The 19,860-nt window shown below is 40.8% G+C and overlaps 1 protein-coding gene and 1 non-coding gene across 4 annotated transcripts in view; one reads left to right on the top strand and one right to left on the bottom strand.

The window, feature by feature from the left end:
- The first annotated feature begins 752 nt into the window (after window positions 1-752).
- Stk32a (serine/threonine kinase 32A) overlaps window positions 753-19,860 on the top strand; it is a 121,854-nt gene continuing 102,746 nt past the window's right edge. For 2 of the 3 annotated variants that reach the window (XM_023715372.1, XM_023715373.1), the window contains exons 1-2: window positions 753-1,042; window positions 5,650-5,795. In XM_023715372.1, coding sequence (XP_023571140.1) covers window positions 5,744-5,795 — 52 coding nt within the window. In that variant the 5' untranslated portion in view covers window positions 753-1,042; window positions 5,650-5,743. Of the gene's footprint in view, window positions 1,043-5,649; window positions 5,796-16,402; window positions 16,434-19,860 lie in introns of those variants that run through there. The other variant, XM_004631258.2, reaches the window with a different exon arrangement.
- LOC111816805 lies at window positions 17,728-17,859 on the bottom strand. Its single transcript, XR_002821138.1, has one exon. It is a non-coding gene; the product is annotated as a small nucleolar RNA SNORA11 (small nucleolar RNA).

A 19,860-nucleotide genomic window follows, 5' to 3' on the forward strand; every position in this document is an offset into this window, starting at 1 on the left:
CAGTCAGTATTAAAAGGATGCACAATGCCAACAGAGCTTCTGCCCGCTCTGGAACTTTTCATCTAAACAGATCAAAAGCAGGCATCTGAAAAAGGCGTTTAGCTATCCATGCCTTGTGTTTGATCAACACTTTCTTAACGTTTTAAAAGACTTGCCAAGGTGCGAATATCATGGAAGTATTAACGCAAAAGTTCGCTTAAACAAACAAAGAAACAAACCCAATCAATAATACAGGGCCAGGAGGAGCCGGCTAGAGGCAGCTGCCACCGCACCCCAGACTCGCTGCTCCCAGACAGCGCCCGCCCCCGCGCGCCTCGCGACAGCAACCGGTGCGACCGCTGGCACTCCACGCGAGAGCAGGTAACTCTTGGGTCAGAGGGAAAACTTAGTCACTTCGACCGAGTTGATTGTTGCAAGTGAGGTGAAGGAAACTGTCCCCGCCCCACTTCCAGGAGCAGGTGGAAGGCAAAGAAGACGCGTGGGAAAGTCAGGGCCGCGAGTCAGGAGTCCCCTTCCACCCGACGTTGTCTCCACTGACCGCCGGCCCCAGCTACCCCAGCAGTGAAAAGAGCAAATCTACCGGAGCAGAACCCCCAAAGAGTCTTTCCCGTTGGAACCTATAAAATCCTCCGTGACCTGCGGGATCCTACCGGCCACCCCCACCCGCACCCCACCCCCACCCCTGGCAGCGCCGCCCGCGTCTTCCGCAGGGGTCACTTCAGGAGAGCCCCGCCCCGGCCTGCCCGGCCGGGGAAGAAGCTGCAGGGTCTGCGCCGCGCTCTGGCAGCCGCCCACGCCCGCTCCTCAGCCCCGCCAGCCGGCTGGCGTCCGGCCTCTGCTGCTCGGGACGCTCGGGAGGGCGCCGCCTGGGGACACCGCCCGCGAGCTGCTCTCCGCCTCCTCCGTCTCCGCCTCCCCGGCCGGAGCCGCCCGCCCTCCCCCGGAGCTGCGCTCGCGGCGCCCGACGAGACCGGACTGGGCAGCGCAGGTGCCCGCGGCGCAGCGAGGCCGAGCAGCCCGCGCTCTGGCCCCTGCGGGGCAGGTAGGTGCCCCATCCGTCTCTCGATCTCTCCCGGTCCGCCGGGTTGTGTAGCCCCGCTCCCGAGACCGAGCATCCTTCGGAGCTCCAGGGCAGGGGTGAGGGAGGGCTGGGCGAGCTAGTAGTGACCTGTACTGCGAGCTTGGCGCGCTATTGGGAAGCCGGGAAGTTAAAAAGGAAGAGAAGACAAAGGCAGGTGGTCAGGATAGCGCAACCGGGCATGGGCCAGGACAGCCCCGGTTTTTTGCTAACCTGCTTGGTTCCCAGACTAGCGCCAAATCGGACCCAGATGTGGACTTAAGTAAACATCTGGGGTCTGTGCTTGTTTCTCAGTCCAGCTTTCAAACGAACAAAAAACTGCTCTGAAGGTTGGCTTCATTTCTACAAGAATCCCCTCCCACCCTGTTGCAAGACTAAAGAAGTTAAATATTTTTATTCAGAAAAGTAACATGCGTTGTACTCACACAAGGGAGTGCTATACTGCACTTAAAAAGCAGAGATTAGAACTATCAAGGTGAATGTGCAGACAGCCTAAGGTGTGATAATTGAAGTAAAGGTCTTTTGTGAAGTGCTATTGGTGTTTTCAAAGTGGTATTGGTATTGTAGCTCATAAAAAAATTATTTGTGTTGTTCTTTTTTAGGTTTAGTACACCAAAAAGCAGCTTATGCTGAAACTTTGGAAGCTTTTTTAAATTAACAATAAATATTAAAAATTTAGTACCAAAAAGAACTACAAAGATGAGCATCCCTACACTCAGACCTCAGAAATCTGCTTTTGCAAAAGAGCCCAGCAAGGTGTGAAATATGCTTACTTAATGATGTCATTTAGGTGTCTTATTTCAAAATCCTGACTATGTGTGTTAAAACTGTTGCTGTGGAGGGCACAGTGCACACCTGGCTGGTGACAGTAGGCGTTCTTCGGAGTGTGAAAGGGGAATCGATTTCACATGAGCATTAATGTGAAATAATGTTTTCCTGTCATTTGCAACATCTGAACATGGTGAAGCCAAGCAAAATACTTATAACGGTACTCACTGAGAGTGTGTGAGCTGGGCATTGTTATATTTTCCTTCTTTCCTGTGCTTCTGAAAATTTCTCAGTTTAAAAGTTCTGTTTTTCAAAAGCCAAAAACAGTCGTACACAGGTGCATATTGTGACATTGCCCCTCTTAACCCTTGCTGCCTGCAGCTTACCTCCTCACAAGGTAAAGGCAAAGTGTTAGGAAACCCCTTTCCTGCAGACCAGGAAACAGATCACAGTGAATGGTGTGATCGCTGTCCAGGTGGAGACAGAATCAGAACACTTCTGTGTTCTTGCCAGAACAAGTTCTCTTATCTATTTTCTGTGCTTGGGATTTCCATTTCCATTCCTCTTGGCCTTTTGTCTGTTACTGTAGGTTTAGAATCAGGATACCAGGCAGGTGGGGTGATTGGTAAAGGAGAATGATACAGTTCTGGCTTTATTCAGCAACACTGAAAGCATTCGTGTGTCTTCATGTTCATGCTAGAAAAAGGTGGATTTCTTTCTGGAAGTGGGGAAATATGATACTTGATTATGCATATGGAGAGAAAAGGAGAAAGGCAGTTGTAAACTGGATTATAGGTGTTGGGTGCAGTGGAGCCGACAGCACTGCATTGCCCCATCTTTCAGTCTACCTGCTCCTCTCCTAAGTGGAGTCCTTGCTATGTATTTTCTTTCCACTAAAAAGTCACTGATCTGAGGTGGACAGAGAATGAGCCTGCGAAGTGCAGCAGGTTATGGTGGTGCTCCTCCCTCCGTCTTCTTCCCATTGGGCAACGTGCGAGGTCCATGCTTGGGCCGCCTTAGGTTGTAAGAAGAGAGGCTGAGGAAGAAAAGCCTGAGGTGTGAAGAAAAACAAGAATGACAGGGCTGGTGTGATGGGAAAGCTACGTGTACTCAGAGGTTAAGCACAAAATAAAAGGACGTAGCCAGAGTCTGCGGTGTCAGCAAGCACAATTCCTTACAGTTCATTTTTCCTTCTTGTCTAGTACTACCAGTGTTTATGCCTTTATACTCTTCTCCACTTGTTCTAGATTCTAAATGTCATAATAAATTAAAAGGATGCCTTTTCTCTTCTTCTGAACCCTCAATAAAACTCAAAGGGCATCCACTTGCTTCTCACCTCTCATTCCTGCCAGAGTTCAAAGCCTTTGATTTTTTAGCTTAGAAAGACAGCTGGGTACTTTCTGTCTGCCTTTGTCCCAACAGTCCCCCAGAGCTGCCTTCAGCCACCTGTTGCCGCCTGCCGGGCCCCTCCCCTCTCCCCGCCATTTAATTAGTTGCTTCCTAATTGCTGACTTTCTTTGCTCCATTTAATGATTCTTTTAAAGTCCAAAAGGCACTTTGCCAGCAATTGGCTTTTAGTATCAAAAGTAGCCTTTCCTTAATGAGTCTGCTTTCCAAACGAAAACTTTACTTACATTTTCCTAATGTAAGTAAGCTTTTCTTCAATGTCTGCAGAGGTGGATTACCAAGTGTTTTGTTTTTCTTTTTAAAATCATTTTTCCATAACCCATGTTAGTTTGGATACTTTCTCCAATTCTGCCTTCTGCCTGAAGGTCTATATTTCTTCAGGTGTCAGTAATTAAAAAATTACACACAGCAAGGAAAATAGCGCTATTATAAAAAATCACAGTAGCTAATGTTTATTCTGTTCATGTTATGCACCAGTCATTGTGTTACTTGTCCCATTAGCTGTATCTGTGAGCCACTTTTGTCCCCATGGCATAGTTAGGCTGAATTCTAAAATATTATTTATAAGGGTTGGCTCCGCATTCTTGTCACAGACCTGAAAGGCTGATGCCCTGGCTGGTATTTGCAAGACAACAATCTCTTGATCTTAGAGCAGTTGCTTCTTTTAATTAAGCCATGCTCACCACTGCACTGGCAGTGCACTAATGTCCGGCACTTGTTTGGCTTTGGGTATTTGCATGATCTCCCAGCCCTTGCAGGCATCTGATTGCCTGACTGCTGAGGGAGACTCTGCTATTTTCCCCACTTTAGAGTGCCTAAGGTACTGTTCCTAGCCATGATCAGTATCAGCTTGGGACTGCAACCCAGACTGCTATCTCTGCCAATTCAGGGGAGTACGAATTTTTAACATCATATTTTAAAAGAGAACAAAGTCACTTGATGTATCTCTCAGATGCATCATTTAATTTGGGCTTTAGAGTAGTCAAGAATCAATGAGCACTTACACTGTAAAAATATCTTATGGGCTAAATATATGTGTATCTGTCTACATTTGTGAAACTCAATGCATAGAGATATACATTCATATACACAGAAATACAATATAACATGAGGAGCTTTACTGTACACAAACGTACTTATACATTTACAGAGCTAAATGATTTGTATCACACTAAACTGTTCTTTGAGGTAAGAACCATTGTCCTCTCCAAGTTGAGGGAATGGAACAATAGAAACACACTTGGAGAGGTGCACCCACTTGCTGGTGGGGTGCAGCCCACTGGTGTGGTAGAACTCATTCCTTTAACCATGTGGTGCCTTCTGGGGCAGATTTGAAAGGCATGGCATATACAAAGGTGAATCCAAAAGCGTGGCAATTTTCTAAAATAAAAAACAAATTATTGTAGTACAGACACACTGTCATTTATTTCCCTTCAGAATACTCCCCCAACTTTGACCATGCCTCATTCTTGCCATCTCCTGGAGCCATTCAGGAAGTTCTCTTTTGGGAGTCTTTATGCTCCATGATAAAAAGCACAGTGAAGGGCACTGTGGAGCGCTGTGGCGTGGGAAGCCAGGCACGCAGAGGCGTCGTGGCACGTCCCTCGTGCTCAGGCTCTTCGTCCGGGGCAAGGAGACCTATAAAAAAAGTTTAATATTTTGAATGCATTCAGGGCATGGAGCAGCCATGGCAGTTCAGCTGAGGGCAGGAAAGAGAACTATGTTAGAAAGAAGGAAAACAATGGGACAAGCATGCTCCAAGCGAGGAGGGTGGATTTTGAGAGGGATTAAAGTCAATGTGTCTTTTATTGTAACTTTTAAAAAATTATATGTCCACTATTTTATCACATTTATAATTTTATGGATACAGAAATTATAATTGTTGGTCACATAGCAAAAAGTAAAATCTAAATTTAGTAGATTGCTTTCAAATATATAGAGATTACAACTATTATTTTAAGTTTATAGTTGTTAAGCATTGCTGATTTCATCTTAAACTTTTCTTTATACTTAGAAAAGTAAATTGCTTTATGCCTATTTTGTAATTTTAGGTCTGCTACTGAAGAGACAGTTTTTTTCTGAGGTTGCTTGGGCTCTTTTGAGTTCTTTTTTTTTGAGACAGAGTCTTACTATGCAGTTCAGGCTGGCCTAGCTTGCTTTGTATTCCAGGCTGGTCTCGAACTTACAACGATCTTACTGCCTCAGCCTCCCAAGTGCTGGGATTACAGGTGTGCGCCCTCACACCCGGCACCTGATGAGTTCTGACATTGTAATTGTCAAGGGCAAAAATTGCTACTGCTGTGATACAGCTAAGGTTAATATTTCAGCCTCGGTCTGTATTCAGGGCACCTAGAATTACCATGTAATAAGGATATGGTTTCTTTCTTCCTTCCTAGATACTTGCAAGTCTTCTGGACCTGTTTTGTGCAGAGATGAGTGCATCTGCTGGTGTGATGTAACTGGAGGGCCCAGGTCAGGACAGACACAGTCATGGGAGCCAGCTCTTCAAGCAAACAGCCAGTGTTCGATGAAAATGAAGATGGTAAGAAGTGAGGCCAGGGGCATAGAAAATGTCATCTAATGGAATTCGATTATGGGCTGTTACTTTCATAAGTAAAATGCATGCATGATCTATAGGCCCTTTAAAGCGAAAGATAGAACTTTGGACTCAAGGACTTTGTAGACCAATAGCTGGATTGTATCTTTTACTTTTTCAATTTCAACTCTACCAGGCTTCTCTTGTTTAAGTGGTACCGTGGCTTGTTACATGGTATACGGTTAATGATTTGTTTATTCTCTATTCTGTTCCTTTGACAGTTGAATCCTTACTCCATTGATAGCTATTATAGAAAATTTCTTATAGTATTAAATTGCATGTGATGATAATCAATAGTCGTGTTATAGCATCAGGTTGTATAAGGCAAGTGCCTTTAGAATTTCCAACTGCCATGCTTCTGCAATCTAAAAAAAAAAAATTCATGTTGTCAGGTCATAGGAAAAAAGTAAGTTTTACTGAAGAAAAGGAAAACTTTCAAGACCAGGTTCAGCATGAGAAGAAAGCAAAGACAGTTCTCCCAATCCAGCTGCCATCCTCCTCCAGTGAAGTGCAAAGCAGCCTCACTGCCCTCCCCATGGCACGTTTCCTTCCTACTGTGAAGGTGTGAGCACCCTTGCAGTGTGCAGGGTAGGAACTGATTTACGTTGTCTAGAAAGTAATGAGCATCAGATTCTGAGCAGGAAGTTATCCATACTTCCAAGGAGGAGGCTTCTTAGGAATCTCTAGGACCACAAAGGGAAAGACTGAACTAAAGTGTGAGGGATCTAATACAAGTCCTATTACAGCTACCTGTGAGGCGCCAGGTGCTTTATTCATTTTACCTTCAAATTGCTTATCAGTATAAATAGAGTAATCCTGAAGGTCCCCTCCAACTGAGAACATTGATCATTTTGAGATCTTAAGTTCACTTTGTTAAAGTTGTGAAACACCTTCTAAGTCATCAAGGAAGGTTTTTTTGCATCAGAATGTAAGTTTGAGTGCTGAAACAAACTACAAATAGCAGTGAATTAGATGCTTGTGCATTTCTTTTTCGCGTAACTGTCCAGACATAAGTCATATGGTTGGGGGCAAGTGGCTCCGAAAGCCTAGGGACCATGGTGTGGAGTGCCTTGCTGTCCTATATCTTTTCCCCTTTCTAGAGAGGTACTCTCACCCCTACATCTCAGGTGGGCTCACCAGCACACCCAGATTCCATCCATTAAGAAAGGGGTGAAGTTGGGAGTGGGGCTTACCCATTCATTTTAAGCATTGGATCTGGCTTGTCCCAGTCATATATAGGCACATAACCAGTTACAAAAAAGGCCAGGAATTTAGTGTGTTATCTTGGTTGGCCTTCAACTTTCTAAAAATAAGTTCTCATATTAGAAAGGGAGAATTAGTAGTTTGGCATGGTTGGGAAATAACTAAACTTGCCATGGTGGAATGACATATTCTTAAGTTTTATATATTTGGTTGGAGACAGTTGGAAGTAAAATGTATGACTGATTGGGATGACTTGTTTAAAGCTATCTACAAGCAAATTAGAGGTCTATTCGCACTACCTGCATAGACTACACCATGTGAAATTACACAGCTGGAAAGCCCTGAAGAAAAAAAAAATTCCATCATAAAATAGTAAAAACGAGGATCTAGGGGAGAGTGATGCTATATGCATTTTGCATTTCAATAACTGGAAAGACAAGTCCACTTGCTTTTCATTCATTTGTCTTGCTATATCCTGTAGATTCAGAACTAATGATTGCACAAGGCAGGTCTTCTGAGGCAGCATGGGAAAAAGCAGCCTTATGAGGCACACAAGAAAGATATTCATCCAACAGGTGGTGCTAACTGAAAAGTGAGGTAACACTTTAGAGTTGCCTTCAAGGGAATCTGAGAAAGAAAAAAAAAACTAGATGGGAGAAGAGTTAGATTTAAAAAACAGGCACATGTTTCATTACATCCTCTAGTTTACTTCTTTTTCACTGTCCAATTCCCAACCCAATGAGAGAGCCTATTGCAACATCTATACAAAGAAAAAGTAAACATAGCAGCACATCTGTGCTTAGGAACAAGACTGGCAGTCCACTTGCACCTACCATTGCAAATCAGAAAAAATAGAAGAGCAAGGTCACCTACTCTTAGCCTGCCATGTTGCTGGACACCAAGAATGGCGATAGAAACAATGTGTTCCCTGCTCTGTCCTTATGAAGCCCATGCTCTAACTGGACAGGCACACAATGATTAAGTAACCAAGTAGGTAATCCAGAAGACTTCAGAGTAAAGGGCCGCAAAGGAAAGGACTCAGTGCTGTACTGGAGATTGACAGAATGATGGTTGGGCTCTCCAGAGAGATGACATGTAAGCTGAAGCCTGCAGAGCCAGAAGCTGGCCATGAACTGGGATGAGAGAATAGTCTAAGCACAGGAAGAAGCAAGTCTAAAGTGCAAATAATGACAAGCTTGGGAAAAAACCAGATGCCTGTATCATGACCTTCTCTAATGAATGTGATTTGTCAAAGGAACTGAATTTAATTTTCCTATCAACTTGTTTATAAGATCCTTGAATTTTGAGGAGGACAAGTATGTCATTTGGAGAACTTTATTTATTTTTTTATTTAGTTAATCCCATAATGTTTGCTTTGGACTGAGCACAATGTAAAATTTTATCAAGGTCAGTGTAAAATGAAGTTGTGAAGCATCTGGTGGGACAGAGAACACAAAAAGCACTGACAAATCAAAGAACATGAAGCCTTTGTCATTTCTAGTGTTCATATATTTTGTGTAAATAATTAAACTGGGCCAGAATCTAGGGCATTAAAGTGTGACAAATTAATTATTTTTAAAATGTTGCAATAAAACAACCCTGATATGTGATGAAAAGTGCCTTAGATTCCCTCCAAGTTGTTTGATAGTCCTGATATATAGATTTGAGAAGAAAATTTAACCCAGTTTCCTAAGTATCGTTTCAAGGATTCTTTCTTATGGTAAAATATTTTTGATCACTTTGAAGGTTACTAAGGACTAAGATAAGGGATTATGGGATGACTCTTGAGGCAAACTATTCTTCCTAGAGCTCATCCTGACATCTATATTCCACTCCATTCCATCCGTTGTGTGGCCTTGAGAGTTACTCTAACTGGTGCTCATGTTGATCTTTAGTGACAACAAAACATGATGTTTGTAGTGGTGGTGAAGAGTAAGGCTTGCTTATTTGGATATTTTTAAGACATCTCTTACAAGTTAGAACTCAAGGATACTTTTGTAGCTTGAACTTTTAGTGTCAGCACAAAACTAACTCTTATTTATTTCTTTAATTGTGATGAGATGTATATTACAAAATGTACCATTTTAAGAGTCAGTTTCCACGGCGTTCAGTGTATTCATATTATGCCCCCATCATTACCACCCATGCCTAGAACAGTTTCATCCTCCTAAATTAAAACTTACTCACTAAATCCTAAATTTCCCATTCTCCACTATTCTTAACCCCTAGCAACCGCTATTCCACTGTGTGTCTCTATGAATTTGACAATTCTAAGAACCTTATATAAGCAGCGTCATAAAATTTCTCCTTTTAGTATGGGTTTAGTTCATTTGGAATATTTTCAGGGTTTACGCATGTTGTGGCAAGCGGTAGAATTCCCTTCCACTGTATGTATTCCATTATATGCATATACACATTTTGTTATCCTTTTATTGGTCAAAAATGATTGCTTGTTTCTAGCATTTGGTTACCATGAATTAGGCTGCTGTAAATTTTGATATACAAATAGCTACTGGAATCCCTGTTTTCAGTTCTTTAGAGTAGGTAGCTATATGTAGAGTTACTGAATTATACAGTAAATTTTGTTTCTTTTCCTTTTTTTTGTATTTTAGGGAAGGGCCTACAGGGTGTTCAGGGTCTCACTACTAGATTGGACTCATAGTGATCCTCCCATTTATAGCCTCCCAAGAACTGGGATTACAGGCGTGCGCCACCATGCCCAGTCTTGTTTCACTTTTTGAATAGCCACCATAATACTTTTTGCATAATTACATTATATGTTCTGATAATGGAAAGATGATGGGCTAAGAGCACGAGCTTTCTTGGTCTTGAGACCCGGGATCAAATCTCTGCGTGCCGCATATTACTGTTTTATATATTTTTATGAAAACCTCAGAGAGGATGCAGCTTTATCAATGATTAGCAGACACTAGAGGCCATTTGCCTAATTATAAATTGTTCTGAAAGGAATTAAGATACAATTTTAAAAGACTCCAAATATAATCACCAATGAATGAATTTGAGAAAAAAAACCACCTCTACTGGGGAAGTTAATAAGTCTTCACAGTCTTCAACTTTTTTCATCTGTAGAATACAAATATAAATGGAGCACACTTCATTAGAGTATTGTGATGATTAAATAAAACAATGCAATGAAAGCACGTAGCAAGGTGTTCCACATGACCACCAAATCAATGCTAATTAATATTTGTAAGCTTCAGAGATTCTTAGTGAGAACTCTGAAGCACTTCAAGTTCTAAAAGAAAGGAAATTGTTTCAATGCAACTCAGTAGATGCCATAGTCAGTGTGACCTACACAAGATTCCATCAAATGATTGTATTAACAGAAGAGCAAATCCTATAGACCTTGCTAAAAGCCTATATAGATTTCTTGGAAAGAATTCAGTTTGCAAACAGTGGTACCACTATATAAACTCCTTTCAGAGAAGCCAGGTTATGGATGGCACAGAACCACTATCTTATTTGGTTTTTCCTTTATGTCCTTGTGGTCGCAAAGCCAAGGATAAAAACCAATTATATCTACTTTTCCTTATGTAAGCTCCAGACTATTAATGTCATTTGTGCTATAGACTCAGTGACAATTTTTCCTATATCTAACAACGAAATGCATATTCTGAGAACTAATTAATGACATAGAAAAAATGGTGAGTTTTCTGAAGGAAAATGACTCCAAGGGATATTTATGTCTAATGCTCATAGCTTTTACCTTTAAATTGATTTTATTTCCTCTCTCTCTGAATGCTGTTTTCTTTTGTGTTTGCTTGTTGTTTTGCTTGCTCTATTTTTAAAAAGCCAACATTTGAAAAATTTAAGCACTGAGGTTTTCCAGCCTAATTTAGAGAATGAAAATCTTTATTAATAGAAGAAAATGGACTTGTTCACAACTTGGGGATTAAGCAACAAGATAAGGTCTTGTGGTCATTATGAGCAATGTGTGTTTCTAAGTATGTGGAAAGAATGTAGTGGTGATAAAGTTGGCTTAGTGCAACCAGGAGACAGCATTCAGGCATATTGTAGCTAAGAGAAGTTGGCCTTAGGTTAACAAGTTTCTCTGAAAAGTCCATCAATGCCCCTGGTTTGCCGAGAGAGCTCAATTATTGCTTTATTCTTTGGATTTGCTGAAAACTCAGTGTTGGGTCATTTGGCAGCCCCTGTCTCCTAGGATATGTGGCTGGTTTTAGTCCTAGGATATGTGGCTGTTTTCCAATGTTTTCTTCAGTGGCAGAGGCAATGGGGTCCCTCAAAACATTAGGGCAAGAAAATTGACTGCACTTTTTCAACCTGAAGGAAATGGAAAGCTACCGAATTGATTCCAACAAGAAAGACTTAGAATCTGCAGTTATTTCAGTGTCCATGCTTTGCCTATTTGTTCCCAAGTGGTTGGTCAATGAATCTCAGCTTTTCTCTTCAGATTTGAGTTATGTTGTTTTATATTACATTTATGTTTTCAGTGGACTGATGAGAAAAGTTAAAGAAAATTTACCTGTGAATTTTGGCTTCTTTAAACATGAAGTCTTCTTGGACAATTATACATTTAGTGAAGCATTTGTTAGAAATAACTTCAGTTGTCCAACTGTTCACGGCAACATTTTCAACTTATGAGTGCTTTACTTCTCCATCCAAAGGGACTGGAAGAATTGGAGAAACAAGCTAGAAAGCTCAGAACAGAGCTCAAAGACAGTTGGAGCTTCCCACTTGAGTGTTCGTGGACTGGAGCTATGATATGTGTGCAAGAGAGTCTGATCAAGCAGCATTAGAAAGCTCACAGCTGGCTTTTAGAGTTCCACAACTCATTGATGCAGCAAATGCTCAGAAATGAATTACAGTTTTTAAGTCCAAGCCTTCTCACGTTTTTCATACTTACTGCAAAATTAAGCGATTCCAATGTTTTCTTCAGTGGCAGAGGCAATGGAGTCCCTCAGAATGTTAGGGCAAGAAAATTGACCACACTTTTTCAACCTGAAGGAAGTGGAGAGTTACCGAATTGATGGCACATAGTGTTTTAATATTTAATGGCACGTAATGTTCTGTGGGCCTCAATTTGGGAAATGAAAAGTCGTGATCATCTCTAGTCTTTTCCTGTTAGAACATTCTTTCTTCACATGATTTTATTCTGCAGGTTTAATGATAACCAATTTTTCATGTAAAATGTTTGTAATGTAATCTCCATGGAAGTACTGAAGTTTGCATGTTACATGATGAAGAGGATTGTGTCTCTTTGTGAGGTTTGGTCACAAGTGTCTCATTGTAGCACACTTTTGGCATGCTGGATATTCTGTTAAAGTTGGATTTGGTGGAAATTTATTGCTCCTTTGTTGATAATTGATAGTTTAAAATCAGAAATATGTTAAGGAGTATCTTATAAACTAGGATTGGTGAAGTGGTTATTGTTGCTAAATAACACTCATGCCACACTAGCTTTTTGTTTTTTTCTTTTTGATACTAGGAATTAAACTCATGACCTTACACTTGCCAGTCAGGTGCTGTGCCACTGAGCTAAATCCCTGGGTTACACCAGCTTTTTATCCAACAAAAATTGTATGTAGTTTTACTTTTCATCTCAGGACTACTTAGATTAGAAATGCTATCTATCAGCCTCTGGCAATGTTCATACAGTCTGACTTTCATTCTGAGACTGTTGTCTTCAATGAGAATAGGTGTGAAGGTCCTCGGGAGAGGAAGCTCCCACTGCTATTTGGCCTTGCAGACGTGATCTTCATTACAAGGAGTAGTCAACACTGAACCATTCACAAATGAACAGTTCACACATTCAGGTCTAGTGAATTACATAGAGTTGCATTCAAATGTGCAGCACCATGTGACCATTCATTAGGGTTTTCTCTGGAAGGCAAACATTCTAAAACCCAATGGAGCAGAGCTGGGAGTGGAGGAACACACCTGTAACCTTGGCACTTGGAAGGCTGAGGCAGGAGGATCACTATAAGTTCAAGGGCAGCAAAGGCTACACGGTGAGTTCAAGGTCAGCCTTAACTATATAGTGAGATCCTGTCTCAAAACAACAAAACAAAATGCCAGTGAAGCATCCAGATGTAGTAGCAATGCACTCCTATAATCTCAGATACTAAGAGAAGCTGAGGCAGGAAAATCATGAGTTCCAGGCCAGCTTAGGCAATTCTGTAAGACCTTCTCCCCCAAGAAGGCTGAGGATGTAGCTCAGTGGGAAAGATATTCAATTCTTTCTCTATATATGCAAATACATGCATAGATACATGCAAACAAAGGTCTGGTTGCATAACTCAGTCATACAGAGCTTACCTAGAATGAATGAAGCCTTGAGTTCAATCCCTAGAACTGTAAGAAAAGGGGGTCTATATTGAAATAATATTCTTATTAAATATAACATTGAACACAGTTTATATAGGTTTATATAGTTTATATGTAGGTTTATATGGAACACAGTCCTGATAGGTTGGCACAGGCTTTGCTTTTTTTCCATATGTAGAGTAATTTTTTTTTTTTTTTTTTTTACCAGGGATTGAACTCTGGACCTGGTGCTTGCGAGGCAGGTATTTATGTTGCTCAGCTATTTCCCCAGCCCCTGGAGATTAATTTTTTTTTAAATCCTTGTTTATACCTAACTGATTTGCATCTTTGGCTACTCAAATTTATTTATGAGTTTGAATTACAAAACAACTTTTTCTTTGATGGGTCAGATAATAAGTACATATGGCTGGTCTATATCAAACTACTCAATTCTGCAGTTGTTGACTGAAAGTATCCATAAACATGCAGAAAATAAATGTGACTCCCCTTCTTCAAAACTTTACTTGAGACAGTCAAATTTCAAGGAATTTCTAGTTTTCTCAAGGTAATATTCTTTTGATTTTTTCCAAACATTTAAAAATACAAAACCCATTTCTAGTTCATGAGCCATATAAAAATAGATGAGAGGTTAGATTTTACCTGCTGGCCTACTGTGCTGAACCTCTAAATGTCTGTAACTTATAGGCATTTATTTACATCATCTGTGAAACTTTCTGACTTAAACTACTTAAAACCCTCTGGCCCTAAAACCAGGAACGGGGCAAGCAATCTAGGATTTTCTGTCTATAATTAATTCATTCTTTGCTAACTGTCATGTGGTTGGTCCATGTGAGCCAACAGAATTACTCGGACCAAAACATCCAAGTGTCTTGAATATGAAATGTGTTAATTTTGTCCTATATATTATTTGACTCCTATGATTTTATTAAAAGGTCACTCACTACCTGCAGTGCATTTGAAGTATGACAGTGCAGGATTTGTTTTTGACTAGTGGACATTTTTTCAAATGAGGGACTCCCTAAGTTTGGAGATCTTGATTTTCCCATCCTGCCTCACTATTCTACTTCGTCATTTGTTCTTCAGAAATTGTCTGTTTTTGACTTCTAAGCAGATTTATGAATTGGGGTCCAGGCAGCAGGACAAGTAAAGCTGTTGATGCCCAATGCTTGATCTTGGCACCAGTGGTGCATGTCACTAAATCCCAGACTTCCTGGGGCACCGTGTTTTATAAAAGGAAAGTGCTGACAGAGGACTGCTGTCATTGACTTGGAGACCACTTCTCTGGAGAATTCCAGTTATATTCTTAATGGCCCTGCCAAGTTCCCAGTATATTAGTTGTAGCTGTTTGCTGCAAGCCATTTGGGACAAGGAAAGACTGGTGGGACTGTGAAGTAAGTTTTCATCAGTGCGTCGCATGTGATAGGGTTGAGAACTGGCCTTGAGCCTTAACTAGGGTTGGAGTAGCGGACAGTTACAGGTTCAGTCAGTGGTTCTGACATTGCTTGTGGATACATGCCACACTATGACAAGGCTTTTCTTAGCCTGTGATGACAGAAAGGAATGAAAACAATGTGATAAGCTTCACCTAAGTTAAACCTATTGAAAATTTTAATCTTGAAATTGTGCGTGTGTGTGTGTGTGTGTGTGTGTGTGTGTGTGTGTGTGTGTTTCATGTTTAAGGATTGTGGAAAGTTGAAATCGTTTTTTATAGTTAGAACTTGGGTAAGTAATTTGCCCCTCTGAGTGGTCTTTTCCTTTGTAAAAGTGGCCAAATGATAGTGCCCACATCTTATGGTTTTTGAGGGAATTAAAAGATATTATTCATGCAAAATATTTAGGTGGTTGCTGGACATATAGTAATTGCACAATAAATGTTACTCATTCTCATAATAATTGTAATAATCATTGTTTTCAATGAAAATAAAAAATAGAAATTGCCCAGTATTGATTCTATTTTATTTTCCCTGTAGATTGTTTTGGGAGGTTATAGGTGGAAGTGGGATTTTCTGATCTTTAAAATACAAATATATGATTGAGATTAACAGTAGATATGACATGTTCTAGTTAGAGTAATCAGTTTCATTTAAGGACACAACGATAGTGCCTAGGCTAGCAGAGAGACTGTGAAGTTGAGAAGCTGAAATTATTTAACATTTATTTTCTATCTAAAATAATTAGAAGTTAGTCACTGATAGTTTGAAGGTGTAGTAAGATGAAAAGAACAAAATCAAGGGTGAAAGCCAGGGTTTGGCTGGAGGAGAGGAGTAGCAAAAGGCTGGGACACACATATCACGCCATGAGCTCCAATGCGGCTGTGCATAGCCATGCGTGACTTCTCAGCGGGAATGTCAAGTGGGAGGCCGGAACTGAGTGTCAATTTCAGTGGCGATGAGTGGCAATATCTCTGGGGACCCTGGAGACATGGAACGATGGGGTTTAATTCTGTGGTGCCCGATGAGTTGGCCTTGGGAGGGAGACAAAAAGAAGAGAGATTCCCTAAAATTGAACAGTCAGGCAGAAGCCAGCATTCCAGATAGCAGAACTGAGAAGGAACAGGCAGAGTGGAATGAAAAATGGATGTCTGACGTTCAAGAAGAGTGTTTGTGTAAGAGAGAGTAGCCACTCATGCGTAATGCTCCAGTGTGGCTCAGCAGATGGAAGTGTCTGTGGCAGTGGGCAGGGAGGAGGACACCAGTGACCTTGGAATAAAGCATTTCAGCAGGGCTGGGCAGGCGAGAGCCACTCTGCAGTGAAACAGGAGTGGATGGAGATGAGGACACAAAGGGAATAAATGTGGACAGTTCTTTAAGAATTTTCTGCCTGGTGTCCAACCTGCAGCTCTTTCGGTTTTTGATTTGCTTGTGCATTTTGAGCAAAGAAGAACTGACTTGGAGCACATATGGGATAGAGTTCATGTATATGAGTAGCTCAAATACCTTTTAAAAATAATTTTAGTTATTGTAACTTTTTTTTTAAAGAGAAGAAAAGAAAAAGAATGAAAGGCTTAGCCACATGCTGGGCACATTAACAAAGGGGAGCAGAGAAGTGAGCCAAATCCTGAAGCCAACTGTAAAGGTAGGATGGGCTTTGCTTTTGCAGGGGAGAAATCAGAGCGAGTTGATGCTAAGGTGACTCACCCAGTATAAAAATAAGAAGGCACAGAATCAGGGGACAAGCAACCAGCCTTGATTTCATCCTGTGAAAGGCACTACACTAGGGTTTCAATTCCCTGTAGTTGCTATCTTCAAATTCTACATAATTTAATCTGTGAATCTGCTTGTGCAGTGGAGTGTGCAGGAGCAGAGGCCTGGAGCCTTGGCTGATATCCTTCACCTCCCCTTGGATGGGTGCTGGGTTGACTACGAACTGGGACCCCCGACTGCTGCCTCGTGATGCACAGGAGGAGTGTACATGGTGACTCAGCCATGGCTGGAGTGAGCACTGCTTGGGGTGCAGGTTGGTGGGGAAAGGTAGGGACTGTGTCTAAGGTTCTCAGCCTCGTCCAGATATTTAGTATTTCAGGGAGTTTGTTTTGGAAGCAATTGATGATGTGCAAATATACTCATCACCCAGCAAATACTTGTCAGCGATGGTAGTAGAAACACCCAACAATAAAAGGAATTTCATCTTTAGATCAGTCTGCAATCGCAACAAAGCAGAACGAGAGTGAGATACGTGCAAATTAAACCACAGACCTGAAATCAGATAGCCACATGTCTAGACCTTGAATCCTGGTACAACAGGAATCTCATTTATTTCAGTCATTGATGTCCTTCCAGAATGAGTTTACAAAATTAAGTAAACACATGTGGGGATTGTTCTCCAGTAAGAAGCGTCAACAACCAGTGTGTGCTGAGCTCTGGAGCCTACCGTGGAGAGAGGACAGCAGTCTCACCTCCCAGTGGTGTTTGTGCTGCCTTCTGCTGCAGCATGTGCATGTCTCCTCCATGGCCTCATTACTGAGGTGTGGGGATCATGTTTCCTCCCAGAGCTCCTCGTGCAGCTCCCCACTGCTCCTAAGACCTTGCCTTTCTCAGGCTCTGTGATTCTCAGAATCATTTCAGTTGCTTTCACCCATGTGTTTCATGATTAAATTCACCATCCTCATTCTTTTTTTCATCCTCCTCCTCAACCTGTATTGGCCATTTTATTGGTGTGCCACTTCCTGGGTTACTTGGTATTTAGTTACTATTATTTTAACTTACTGAAAATAGAAATCCAAAGTCTTTACTTCTAAGACTATTAACAGATCACTCATAAATAGACTGGACAGGCCCAACATGTCCACCTCCCCCACTAAATCCTACACCATTGCTGAGCTTTGTCCCATTGGTACTATCCGGAAGCCATGTGAAAATGAATGGAGTGCCTGTATAAGGCATTTGCTCAAACGAAAGTGACAAGTTTTGTGCCCCTTGTCACAAGGACCCTAGATTTCTATTGGGTGTGTTATAAATGGCTGAGAAGCCATTCTTTAGGCCACTGACTCTGAGTACACCCCATTTAAATTTTTAAATACTGTAGTCAAGGCCAGCCAAATAGCCCAGAGGATTAAAGCACCTGCTTAGGCAGAGGTAAGAGGCAGGAGTTCAATACCCTGGCCTGCCATGCCGGCCCCGCCCCCCGGGATGCACTGAGATGGCAGTTGAGACTGGGTGTGGTGGTAGGCGCCTGTAATTCCAGCTCTTGGGAGATAGTAAATAGGAGGATCACTACAAATCTGACCTACGTAGTGAGATCCTGTATACCCTGTCCTAAAATAAACAAATACTGTAGTCATTGCCACTTTGATAACTTCATTATCTGCCCAACTGTAACACAGAAAAAAAATGTCCAAAATAAGATTTTATTGAAGTATTTGAAAGAATTTGTTTAATCTCATGCTATTAAGCATTACCTAGAGTTAACCAGCCTGCTACACTCAGGGATTTCACTAAGGATGACAGTCCAAATATTCACAATAGTTAACGTTTGTAGAATATCTAATACAAAGACAAATAAACTTCATTGCAGATATTCTTGAGAAATGTATATTTTAAATATATATTTGAAGGTAAGTTCAATAGCTATAAAAGTAATGCATGTCAATTTTAGAAATCTTAAAAAATAAAATCAAGAAAAATTTACACACAATGTCTTAACCTATAAACACAACTAGTATTTAGGGATATTTCCACGTAGAACTCTCTTTTCCATTTTAGCTAGCTTCATCTCTTCTGCCCTTCCATTCTTTCATGTATCTTTATTTCTTGATCAGACTTACTTGTTTGTTAACTGTGCTATCCTCTCACTATAAGGTATACATTATGAGTGCCAGGGGATGTTTGTTTTGTTCACCTCTGTATATCCATTTGTTGGAAATTCATTTGTTTGACTAAATGAATTAATAGTCACTTAAACATCTATTGATCTGCCTAGCTCCATTCTTGCTGTACCAGGGGTTTAAAGACTTTACCACTCCTTGTGGGACCCTCAACTCACTCCCCTTAATTTGATTGCTAGGTAAAACTTTATCAACTTTAATATCTTGAGCATGTAGCTACTTGCATTTTCTGGTGTATTTTACTTGCATTTTTGGGCAAATAAGAACTGTATGAAACTATGCAAATAAAACACCCAGAACATTGTTTTATATACTAGGATTCTAAACTACTGGTAGATGAGATTATCACTAGATTTGTGTAAGGGGTTTGTACTGAATGTTTGGTGTTAGGATGATAGTTTAGAGCATAGCATCTTCCATGTAGGGGAGATTTAATTGTTAATACGGTATCCATAGATACGATTCTAAGAAATCAATTTCCATTCCTTTTTCTCTCTAGACAAGGGGTCCATATATTAACCAAAGAATTCCATGTTATCTTACCAACTTAAGAATGTGCCTACATCCATGTTCAGTGGAACATAGTTTTTCTTGGGGGGGAATATGACATTTACAAGAGACCTTTAATCTAGAAAACTCAGAACTAAGTCAGGGAGAAGGATTGAGAGATACTCCTCTTACTCTACCGGGCATATGCCTCCCAATGCTTCTTTCTGAAGTAAAAAAAGAAATGATAACTATAATGAAAGAACCACAAAGTGCTTCTAAAGAAGACACTGAAAAAAAATAGAGGAGAATAGAAAAATGATAGAATCCTTGAATGAGCAATACAGGAAAGAAATAGAATGCATGAGGAAGATTCAAAATAATATGCAGGAAATTAAATCAAATCAATCTTGAGCTGGCAAAACCATTTGCATGAAAGTGAAAATAGACTTTCAGACCTTGAAGACACCATTGCAGCTAGTGAAAAGGTAAGAAAAGATCTCTTAAAATCAACTAGGACACAGGAAAATTAAAGAATTTCATGATGACAAAGCCAAGCCTATACAGACTACTAAAAGATATTCTAGAGAGGGATCAAAATGCAGTGAGATAGTGAGGTTAAGCTTGATAGCCTAAATCGTTTGATAATAACAATAAGCTTATCTTCTGGATGGTTAACAACCTAAGTTTGCA

This window comes from Octodon degus, unplaced genomic scaffold (genome assembly GCF_000260255.1).
Source record: "Octodon degus isolate 3935 unplaced genomic scaffold, OctDeg1.0 scaffold00040, whole genome shotgun sequence".
Lineage (NCBI taxonomy): Eukaryota > Metazoa > Chordata > Mammalia > Rodentia > Octodontidae > Octodon > Octodon degus.